Here is a 10820-nt window from a genome sequence, read left to right as displayed (position 1 = left end):
AATAGAAAAAGGCACCAAGGGCTTGTCGATTCGCGGCGAGGATGGCAAGAGTTACCTGCCTACACGGGTAACGATAAGTGAGAGAAATAAGAGTGCAGGGTGAAGTTAGGTGAGAGCTGTGCTACGCGGGGCTGCGTAGAGGACGTGGTTGTAATAACGACCTATCGATTTTCACTTAGAGAAGTCGGGCTGTTTGCTTTTATATTTTATTCAAGTTATCTTAGTGTCGGGTCTTAGTTTCGGAGGAGCTCCTCCTTCTCCTCCGTCGAGTCCTGGAATCGGCCGCGAAACCGTTGGTCGTTTCCATTTCTCCGCGGTATACACAGCTAGTCTACTATCACCCAGGTCTTATCATCGGGTTATTTACGACTGACAGCCAAACGGCATTAAATTTCCATTACTTAAATATCGGCGTTTAATCGCCAGTGCGTTATTTATCACCATCACCCTTCCCAACCCCCGGCGATAATGACCCCGAGGAGAATCGAATGCGGAGTATTTATACTACAACAAAATATTTACACCTAACAGGGCGCAAAGAGTCTTGACACCTCCTCCTATTATCAACCGAATCGGAGAGTAAGAGAAAGAAGAATAGAGTCTCATTGTGTTTGTCAATCCAGCCTAAGCTAGCCGACCGACTCTGAAAGCGACTGGAGCTCACTCAGGGTGAAAAGTTACGCTTTGTTGGCTCGGAACATTGGGACGAGTGATAAGCTCCCTGAGATTTCATGGCACGTAACCGCGAAGTCTCAACAAAAATCTCGGCGGCGGAGGGGGGAGGGAAAGAAAAGTAGTCAGGAAGAGTGTCGGTTAGACGATATTATCGATTTCATTCGTATCGCTCGATATGAAAACTGTGCAAAATAGACACTCGGTGCCTTGGCCGTTGCGCTAATAGACGCTCATTTCCATATTCAAGCGTACAATAAAAATAATTTGCATTCGCGAATGCGCGCGTTTGCATTCATTTCATACATCTGCTTATAAGGTAGATGAGATTTTGTTCGGCAGAGAGGCACGGCATAACGTGTGTGCTGTACGGTATGAACTTTTAATGTGCTTACCGTGCGGAGTGATGCGGTGAAGTGGATCGACGAGGTGGATGAGAGCTCATTGTAGGGAGGCGAGAGCGCGAATGTAACGGCTGGAAGAAGCTGGAATATAACTTTTTGATATTCGAGCTTGGGAAAATATTGCCATTCGAAATCGTTTTCATTCATCGTCTACTGGTATACGCAGGGTGCAAACGTGGGAGAGCTGGGGATCGTAATAGCGGTGAATCGGCTCAACGCTCGCACAATACGAAAGAAGCGGCGCCTTTCCAGAACCCCCTGAATCTCCAAACCCTCCACTTCTTCTTTCTCAATTCAAATGAAAATTCAAACGTTTTTATTCACCGGTCAAACTCCGCGGTCAGGTTGGCTTATGGCCTCGGAAAGGTCGTGCGAAGAGTCGAGTTTTCTGCGTTATACGGTAAGTTTAAAATTTTTTTTTCCACAATGCCGTGTTACGTCCGTTATGGAGTACCGATGTTGTTTGGGTTCTTTTCCGCTCAAAGTCATATTTTGCCATTCTATTGAGAGTAGTGATTGAATGATACGTTCGTCGTTTGTACAAGGATATCGAATGATTTATTCTCAATTATAAACGAGAGTGAACAAAGGACGAGGACCGTGTCATGAGCGGTTTAGTCGATGAAAGTAGGAATCCAAGTGCGTTACGGACAAAGCGTACGAGTGCACGAAAGGTGCGAGAATCCAGAATACGGAGGAATGGAATTGGCAGAGTAATAGCGATAGAGATAAGAGGACAGGATAGAGTCTACAACGTCACTACAAGAAATGTAGGAGAGTTAGAAAGTATTGTGATTCGGAAGAATATATTAATAAACGAGGTAAAGTCATTCCAGTTTCTTATTTTTCTCCTCCTCTTTGTTGTTTATCTCTACAGACAGAGTCGATGTAACTTCCATATTGCCGATGGGATAAGGTTGGAATTTCGGGAGGAAGTGGGCGGAGGCTTTGATGGTCGTGGGAGCATCCTGAAAATAAGGGGAATCGTCCTTAAAAGTACTTTGACGAAATATCTCCAGTTCACGCATGTCGTGCGTGTATGGCTTGCGGGTTTCGAGTGCTTGCTGAAGGGCTTCCATCAATTCACCGTTTCGAAATTTTAAAGCAATTTTATTTCTCTTCTAGGTGTGCAGAAAGTTCTTCGACGATGTTGAGACCAGTCAATGTCTTCAAATATCAAGGGTTGATAGTTTGAGGCTAGTTTTTAGCCCCTGCACAGTGCATCCTCAGGGAACGAACGTCGGGTATAAATACTCCTCCATTTATATACCACCTATGTACATACATAGATATGTACATACCTATGCGTTACAGTGTTCGACACGAATTCGCCGCCGGTGGCTGTTCGCCGTTAGACAATTTGCATAACTGTGTTAAGGAGAGCATATTCCGTTTCAACAAAAACAAAATAACAACCCTGCAGCCAGGCAGGAAGCCAAAACTGCCGTGCAGGGCCGTGGACACCCTCCGCCCTCATCTAAATAACCAGAAATATTCTAATTCTATTGAATCTAGCCATCCCGAAGTTCGCTCCTAAGGGACCACGTCTCGATTCTGGGAACCCACCCGCTTCCACCCTAGACTTGTGCTCATCATCCTTCGATTCCACCCCTCAAGACGTCACGCACATAGTAAAAACCCCGTTTTTCCAAAACTTTCACCTACTATTTGTCTCATGTGACACTCCAACTGTCAGTTATGCGGACGCGTGGGACGTACAGTCGAGTCAAAGACGCTTTCCAACAGAGGTTTAGAAAGTCGCATCGAAGCTATAGGACTCTCGTCATAACATCTAACCTAAAAAGTCTTCGTGATAGGGGAAACAGATCTTTGATACATCGAATCTTCAAACGACTTCGAAATCCTTCCAATTCATGACAGTGTTTACCCTCCCTGATATCCAGCTTGTATATATCTTCCTGGCGGTTCCATCGCGCGTATTACATACGCAGATCGATTTTCACGGAAGGGAATGAGGTTGCAATTTTTTCGGAGTACCTACCTCTGTCAACCACGTACTTACACGGATACACGCAGACAACGGTAAACGTATCCGATCGTGGCTTCCCGATGCCACCCGAGGGATGGGCGCCATTATAAGCGAGAGATTATAAAGGACCTCGTAATATTTTTATTACCAATCATTCTATCCGATTTCTCTCCCCCCTCCGTCTTCTCCTTCTCATTCTCCTTTGCCTCATCGTCTTCGTCAGCACCGCGTATCTTTTCATAACCTCGTTATACAACCTCGTCCGTTGCACTTGTTGTAATCGGACGAACCGAACCAAACGACGTAGAAGAATAGCCGAGATATTTCACCGACTCCGGGTTACGCGCCAAGTAAACGACGCCATTTCGTGGCTCTCGTATTTAATTTTAAAAGTACTTTTTTCCCGTATTTTTTATTCGCCGTCGGATCTAGCCGACCGTAGAAAAGTCTGGTTGCTTGCACGGCATTCTCCGTCACCCGATAATCGCACAGCTTAACCGAAACGATCAGCTGATTGCTTTTTCGCCGCCATGTTGCTCGAGAGTGAGCGTAATTATATAAATATGCATAAAAATGCATCGAGTCCCGAGTAAGTATGCGAGTGCTCGGTTAGACGTATAGCTTAAGTAAACATACGTATATACGTATATCAAAATTTTTTATCGAGGGATACGAAAGGGTTGTACCGGAATCGAGGAACTCGAGGCTAATTAGCGGGTGGATGGAGGAATTTTTTCGTTCCCACTCGGGTTAGACTCTCCACGGACCGATCAATTTTATTTTTTCCACCTCAAAGTTTTTCCTCGCCTTTTTTTTTTCTTTTTCTTCTTCTTCTTCTTCTTCGCCCCGCCATTTTCGGAACTGAGGATCGGCGAGCTTCTGATTCCTGTAATCAATCTTCATCCGACTACTCGAGTGGTCGTCCTCGCCTCTGACGAACAGTATTCGCTGCCCTCGAGAGTCGCTAGTTAAAACCCCGATGTAGCTAACAGCGTTCCGAGTTTCTGATGACATAAGTTTTTGATTGGTTTCGCCGGTATTTCGAAATTTATTGATACGCTATCGATAAACTTATCAGCTCCGCCATACCGGCTGTTGCGTGGTATTAAATCAGCCTGACGATATTTTTACCCCCATAAAAAATCGTCCCGAATCGTTTCTAGTCGCAAGTTTAATAGATACGTCTTCAACTTGTGAATATCTTTTGCATGCAAAAACCTATCTTTATAAATTAATCAAAAATTATCCTTATATAAATAAACTTCCGAAATCTTTTTTCCGCCATATTCTATGCAGTACATATTTTGAATTCAGGCACCGGAAGAGGGAGTATTTCAATGATCGTCGATGAGGAGGTTTTCCGAGCTTGCAACATGGCGAAAGAAAAAAAAAAAAAAAAAAAATAATGAATAAAGAAAAGAAGAACATGATAAGAAGACCAGCGTCTCTATCAGAGTTTTGTATACGTCTGGGGGTGGAAATCGAGTCCTTGAATTTCCATAGTGAAGTGAAGTAGGAAGCAAAGGAGAGAAGTAGAGGGATGATGAGGGGAGGCAACGCGGCGCGTCGCCGTCTCGTCTGCGAGCTTTGAGCTTCGTAAGCACATATTCCGCCCCCCCCCCCCCTCCCCATTCCTTCTTTCCTAGCATCCCAGAACTCGCCCGCATTTTATCGCCGTACCGTTATAGCCATTACCCGGTCCTGTAATTTTTTTTCTCCTCTCCCACCCTCTTCCGCTTCTCTTTTTCCTTATTCCATCCTGTTTTTCACCCTCCCGTCAAGTTTTCATTACGAATATATTTTCACGGATACACGCGATGTTTATTAAAATTACTCTCGCTTATTACCAGCGGTCGGCGGTTATTATTATAACAAAAAGTCACACATTCTCGAAGACATGCAGCAGCTATGCACGGCCCGGTAGACTTTCCAAAAATTGTTACCCTCGCTCACTTTCATCGCGCATACTTTTTACCCCCGTCTTGTTTCACATTTACTTACTCCTGTTTTACCGTATTACGGTCGAGTGCTCAGGCATGTGGATGTGCTCATAATGGATTCTTGATGGAAATTTAAACGCCAGGTACCCTCCTCCTCTTCTTATTCCTCCACCCCCGCCCACTTCAAGTCTTGTAACCGGCACTACGGGTCAATACTTGCAAATTAATTACCATACTCGTCTCGTGCGTCGTTGAATAAACTTGAGCACCCGATGATGCAGCCGCGGAACATGAAGACTCGATATTTCCAACCCCCTAGGCACCGTGGTCGGATTTTTCGCATCAATCAGAAAGAGGATCAGGTTTACAATTGAGTTGAATTTAACCACGTGAGAAAGTGAATAAGTTAATATTACAAAAGCCTTATTTATACCGTACAGTTTTTTAATTCAAAGATAAAAGCAGACTCTTCATCTATTTATTTTTTTTTTCTCCGAGATCAGGGCTCATTCCGTTTTCAAAAATAATAATGGGTTTAGGGATTGAATAAGTTGAATAAAACGCGCCGCGCATTGGCGAAGTTGGTTACAATATAACATTACGTTTATTATCATCATCGTAATTGTCGTTCGTTAAATCTTATTCGTTCACAATTGTTTTTTCTTCGTTATTATCGATGGTTTCGCGTAGTCCACCTTGTCTTTTTGTTTTCCTCTTTCCGCTTCTCCTTCTACTTCGGCATTTTTCGCACCCTCACGGAAAAAACTTGCCACTTGGTGGTAAATTCGTACCCCCCCAACTTATAGATAACGCTAAATTCCCATAAGAAAAAAGTTTAGGGTCCGAATTGACACCCGAGTCGAGGATCTTTTCCGCGAAGGCATCCCTCTTCCCAATTCCATATTAGAGTTTCATTTTATACAATTTTCTCTATACAAATCTTCCGTTACGCCACATACCCGCGTGGGCAATATACAAGTGTACTAAACCCATACATATATCATGCATACACCCAAGCGCGTACGTATTTACAAAAGCATTTTAATCCTCGACGCTTATAATATTATATGGTATGCATACAGTGTAACTATGCCGGAGCCCCCGTTTCACCCGAGCTTCCTCCGCATTATCACTATATTATTACATCGTTGATGATAAATTTCTCCCACATTCTTTGATACACAGCTTTAGTTTGCTGATCCGAATCTCTATCTTCGTTTCTATAATTATACCTATATGCTTAGATAAAATTATACATGCGTCCTCCTCGCGAGGCGTCGATATACGTATTTTCCTTTTTTACGTACATTACGTAAATTGTTAATTTTTCAATTTTTTCCCCCGCATTTTTGCTAGTCCAATATTTTTATTTTTTTGTCTTCCTTGTTTTTTTGGCTACAAAAGTAATTGACAGAAAACACGTCATTGGTAATCATACTTTATGTATATAATATAATATATTTGCATATGTTTATTTATATACCCTATATTTATACGCGTGTCTGTGTGTGTGTCTGTATCATCATCATCATCATCATTATCGAATTTATTACAATATGTATTGTTGTCGTATGTTTTACGTATAACTATTATACACGACACGATCGAAGAACGATGCGAAATTGACGAAGAAAAAAAGAGCCGAAAGTATCAATCGACGGTCTAAGAAATGGAGAAGCGAAATAAAGTCGCACAAATAAGAACATTAGTTTACGGCTGCACGTAATTACGCATAAGTCACTTGTTTGGAAAAAATTCGACATGAAAATAGATCAACGAAATATCCTGCGCAAATTACGAGAATAATGCTAACATATTTTTCATCATTCATTCGCTCTCCCATCGCCGGACATGTAAAGCTCTCTCTCGATTGTTAGTTAATTTATCGTTATTACTATTATTACTATTATTAATATTATTATTATCATTATTATTATTATTGTTATTATTACTAGGTATTATTGTGTGTCGAAAAAATTTGTCATTTATGTACCATTCCCCCTACGCCCACTTTTCATCCCTCTTTCATATTATATACCAGTATAATATGTGTACAATGCATAAGTATATATTATACATCTACATATTACCGTATAAACAATAAATTATACTTTTGTATATAGTAATCAGTTTTAACTTGCAGTGTACGCGAAGGCCCGATTATCTTATCGTGTCTCTGCGTTTGTTGTCTCTGTCGTTCACGTTTTTCTTTTCTTTTTCCATCTCTCGCGACCTTCCTTTTTCCCTAAAGACAGTTTTGTACCATCGTCACGATCCGTGAGAAATAGAAGTTTTTCACAGAAAGAAATGCGAAGGAAAGAATGGAAATAATTAAATTAAGATAAGAATAAAGAAATCATGTAATAAGAGAGAAAAAAAAGAAATAGCGCGATATTTGCATGTAACGTACAATGTACACGCATTACGCACCATCGCGCGTCACAAATTGCAGTCAACACCATCATTATCGGATTATCGGATAATCGTTATTATAATCATCGTTACGATATCGTAGTATATCTATACGTATATAAAATTACTGTCGTTACACGACGTTGTGCGATAAGGATCCATCGTCCTGCCACTTGTTAGCTGGAAAGAAAAATTCGTCTTATTTTAAAACACTCATAAAAATTACCCGCCCCGATTTCACTTGTGGGTTTCTACGGGGTTCTTTAACGGAGCCCACGGTATCGTTACCTGTGTAATGCATGTCCTTGGCCATCGACGGGCATTTTGCGTCCGGGCGCTGCTGTGCAGAGAAAGTGAGAAAAGAGAGACGGATGAAACGGTCGTCGGTATTAAATTGCGAAAAGTGATTACCGGTATATCGGCGAATTATTATTATACCGTTAGAAACCGAGCTCACCCTGCGAAAGTCGATGTTCGTCCTGATGGTGCGATGGTGGAGTCCCTGCAAAGGCCTCGCGTTGTTCCCCAGGGGAGCTTTCGGGGTGCCGTCGGGTCCTTGCATGAGCTTCCTCAGCACGTAGAGCTTTCAGAGTTGAGAAAGATGCAAGGAATAACGAATCAGGTCATTATTTATTCAAATGTTTGACGGAGGGAGCGGGAACCGAATATCCTGCCGCTACTGATAAAAGGAGTCGGACGGACCCGGTAGGGGAAGACAAAACGAAATGATCAAAAATAAAGAGGATGCACCCCGGAAAATCGCTCCTTTCGTTCTTACTTATTCACATGTAATCTTTCCCTTAGTTTCCTTTTTTTTATTTCATCCTCAATTTTATTATTCTCTGCAAAAAAAATTAATGCGGAGAAATAATAAACGAATAAACGAAAACGTGATTTTGAAACGAAAGAGAGAGAGAGAGAGATTGAGAGAAACGTATGACGGGTTGAAAAAGAGTAATGCAATTGCGCCCGTTTTTCGGTTTATTCCGCTGTTTTCTCACCTCCTGCGCCGTTATGTATATCGGCTTGTTGAGAATTAGCCAGACCGTGGTTTCCCAACATCCGGGATGCGTTGTGCTTCCTTCGTACGTCATATAGCCGTTCGTTTTCGGCAGCAATTCCTTCACCGACAAGTGCCTGACCTGCGCCTTGTCGCCTAAAAATTAACGAGACGAGGACTTTGAGAAGAACCGGTAATTATGATTTAACAATAACAATCGATTCAAGACTGAAGAGACGCAAGTATGAAAGAAACTGATCGAGTGCCAATTTTTCCACCCTCCAAGTCCGTCGACTTTACAAGCATTAACTTTTCATTTTATTTTTCTATGTTCGATTCTATGGATTTTATCACAGATACTGTTTTTCATGAAATTTATGTGATGAATTTTTTTTTCGTCGGACTGAGGTTTGCTTGAGACAACAGGATCTTATGATCATTTCTCGATCATCCAAGGATACATTGCATTCCCATAAATAATTTTCATCATTTACTACCGCGATTTGAAATGATCTGCGAAATATTTGGTTCCATGATATTACGATACGTAAGTAATACGAAATAACTAAGTCGATTTTGAACTGTGCTTGATTGATTTTAGTGTTAAAAAATAATCTACCAGTGAAATATGGTGTGCACCATTCATGATATGCTAAGAAATCGTTAAATTTCATTGCAATTCTTCGAAATATTTGAATTTTTATTAAACATTTTGAGATACCGCTAAATCGTCTAGAGTCAACGAAATATTTGAAAATTCTGTAATTACATTAAATCCCACAAAATAACGAATGCCATTTCGTAAAATCGAACAAAGTCATTTAGATTCTTCAAAATCTTAAAACCTCGACAAATCATTTAGAAATTTAATAATCGAGTCTTCGAATCAAGAGCGAACAAAAAAAGGTGCCAAGTGCTGACCACCCGGTTGAAATTGGTGAGTTTTTGAATCCTTTCGTAAACCTTCGGGAGCATCTTGGTGGTGAAGACAATGAGGGGGGTGTGAAGAGGGACGGGAGTCGGTGTGCCGCGTGTGTTTCAATCAATAGGTTGTTAACACGGCAGCGGGCAGCGAACATAAATCAAAAGACAATGCAGGGTGCTCCGTTCCTCCGAAGGGCGGGGGGACGGAATGACATCAGGAATCTAAGTGTCCCATTGTCATCGTTGCCCGGAGAGATGCGAATTAATGTAATAGCTCTTCTCGGCGTGTATTCAAACTCGTCCTCCTCCCCCTCCTCGTTCTTCTCCCTCCTCCGCCCCTTTGCGCCGATGGCATCTCAAAGTTCTCCAAGCCCTGCCGAGCCCCTGGCGCCAGCTTCCACGAGATTATGTATCGCGGCGATACGAGCTTAGCTAGTTGCCATGCTTCTCGTATATATACACAGACAACAATGTTAACGTAATTTATTAGCTCGCCCCGCTGCAGATCTTTCGGGGGATGATGGAGAACGGATATCGTGGGATTCTCGTCGACCTGCGAAGGGATTTCCCTTCAACAACCTTACTCCCAACGATGGTTCTCGAATTCAACGTGCCGCTATTAATCCGAATGATTCACACTTGATGATTTCAGTGTAACTGCAATACCTACGAAATTAATCATTTTTCATCTGTTCTTCCAAAGTCAAGTTCCGTCGTCAGGTTTTCCTCGAGACGTTCGGATTTCTTACAAGCTTCATTTTTATATGGTCACCAGTTTTAGTTCCTTGACGTTGTTATGAATTCTACTTTGATCTGTTTTTTGTTCTTTTTCAAAGATTGTAAAAGCTTTGTTTTCACCCATGGTCTCGATATAAAACGAAGCTTTCTGATTAAACTTTTTGTTACATATTTTTTAAGGCTTCTTTTACATGTTATCCATAATCGGTATCGTTGCAGGTTGAAAATAAAAATCCTAAAACGAGAAATAGTAAATGATCGAATCTAATCTGCTCTTTAATTTATTCTCAACGTTATTAACACCGCGAACGTGAAAAACAGTACAAAACCTAATAGTATGGGAGAAATGTGTTTTTGTTTACTTCGAAAATTTTTTTTTCACCCTCTTCTTCCGCGCCATGGGTTCTGAGAAGAAGAAGAAGAAGAAGAAGAAGAAAAAAAAAGAAAACAACACACGCGGAACGAATAAAAAAAGAAGCAGGTAGAGAATTCGAAAAAGGAAATAGGCAAGGCGCGCGTAACGCGCCGGCGAATGAAAAAACCATTATTCAAGTTCTCCTCTCCTTGGCAAGTCCTGCCACCGAGAAAGAGGGAGAGAGAGAGAGAGAGGATGTGGAGTGAAGAAGAGCAATTTTTCACAACTTGTTTTCGGTACCACTTAGGCAGCGAGCGGCATCAGAGGACGACTAAGGCTTTGCTCTCGAATTTTCTCTCTCTCTCTCTCTTTCTCAGCTGAGATA

General features: G+C 41.7%; 1 protein-coding gene across 8 annotated transcripts in view; it reads right to left on the bottom strand.

Moving 5' to 3' along the window:
- Positions 1 to 5591: 5591 nt before the first annotated feature.
- CARPA (Carbonic anhydrase-related protein A) overlaps positions 5592 to 10820 on the bottom strand; it is a 93206-nt gene continuing 87977 nt past the window's right edge. For 5 of the 8 annotated variants that reach the window (XM_046624655.2, XM_046624653.2, XM_046624661.2 and 2 more), the window contains 4 exons: positions 8420 to 8574; positions 7876 to 8001; positions 7707 to 7758; positions 5592 to 7616 (listed from right to left, as the gene is read on the bottom strand). In XM_046624655.2, the coding sequence (XP_046480611.1) occupies positions 7552 to 7616; positions 7707 to 7758; positions 7876 to 8001; positions 8420 to 8574 (398 nt within the window). In that variant the 3' untranslated portion in view covers positions 5592 to 7551. The remainder of the gene's footprint in view (positions 7617 to 7706; positions 7759 to 7875; positions 8002 to 8419; positions 8575 to 10820) is intronic. The other 3 variants (XM_046624658.2, XM_046624657.2, XM_046624660.2) reach the window with 3 other exon arrangements.

This window comes from Neodiprion pinetum, chromosome 4 (genome assembly GCF_021155775.2).
Source record: "Neodiprion pinetum isolate iyNeoPine1 chromosome 4, iyNeoPine1.2, whole genome shotgun sequence".
Taxonomy (NCBI): Eukaryota; Metazoa; Arthropoda; class Insecta; order Hymenoptera; family Diprionidae; genus Neodiprion; species Neodiprion pinetum.
This window is presented reverse-complemented; position numbering and strand designations above follow the sequence as displayed.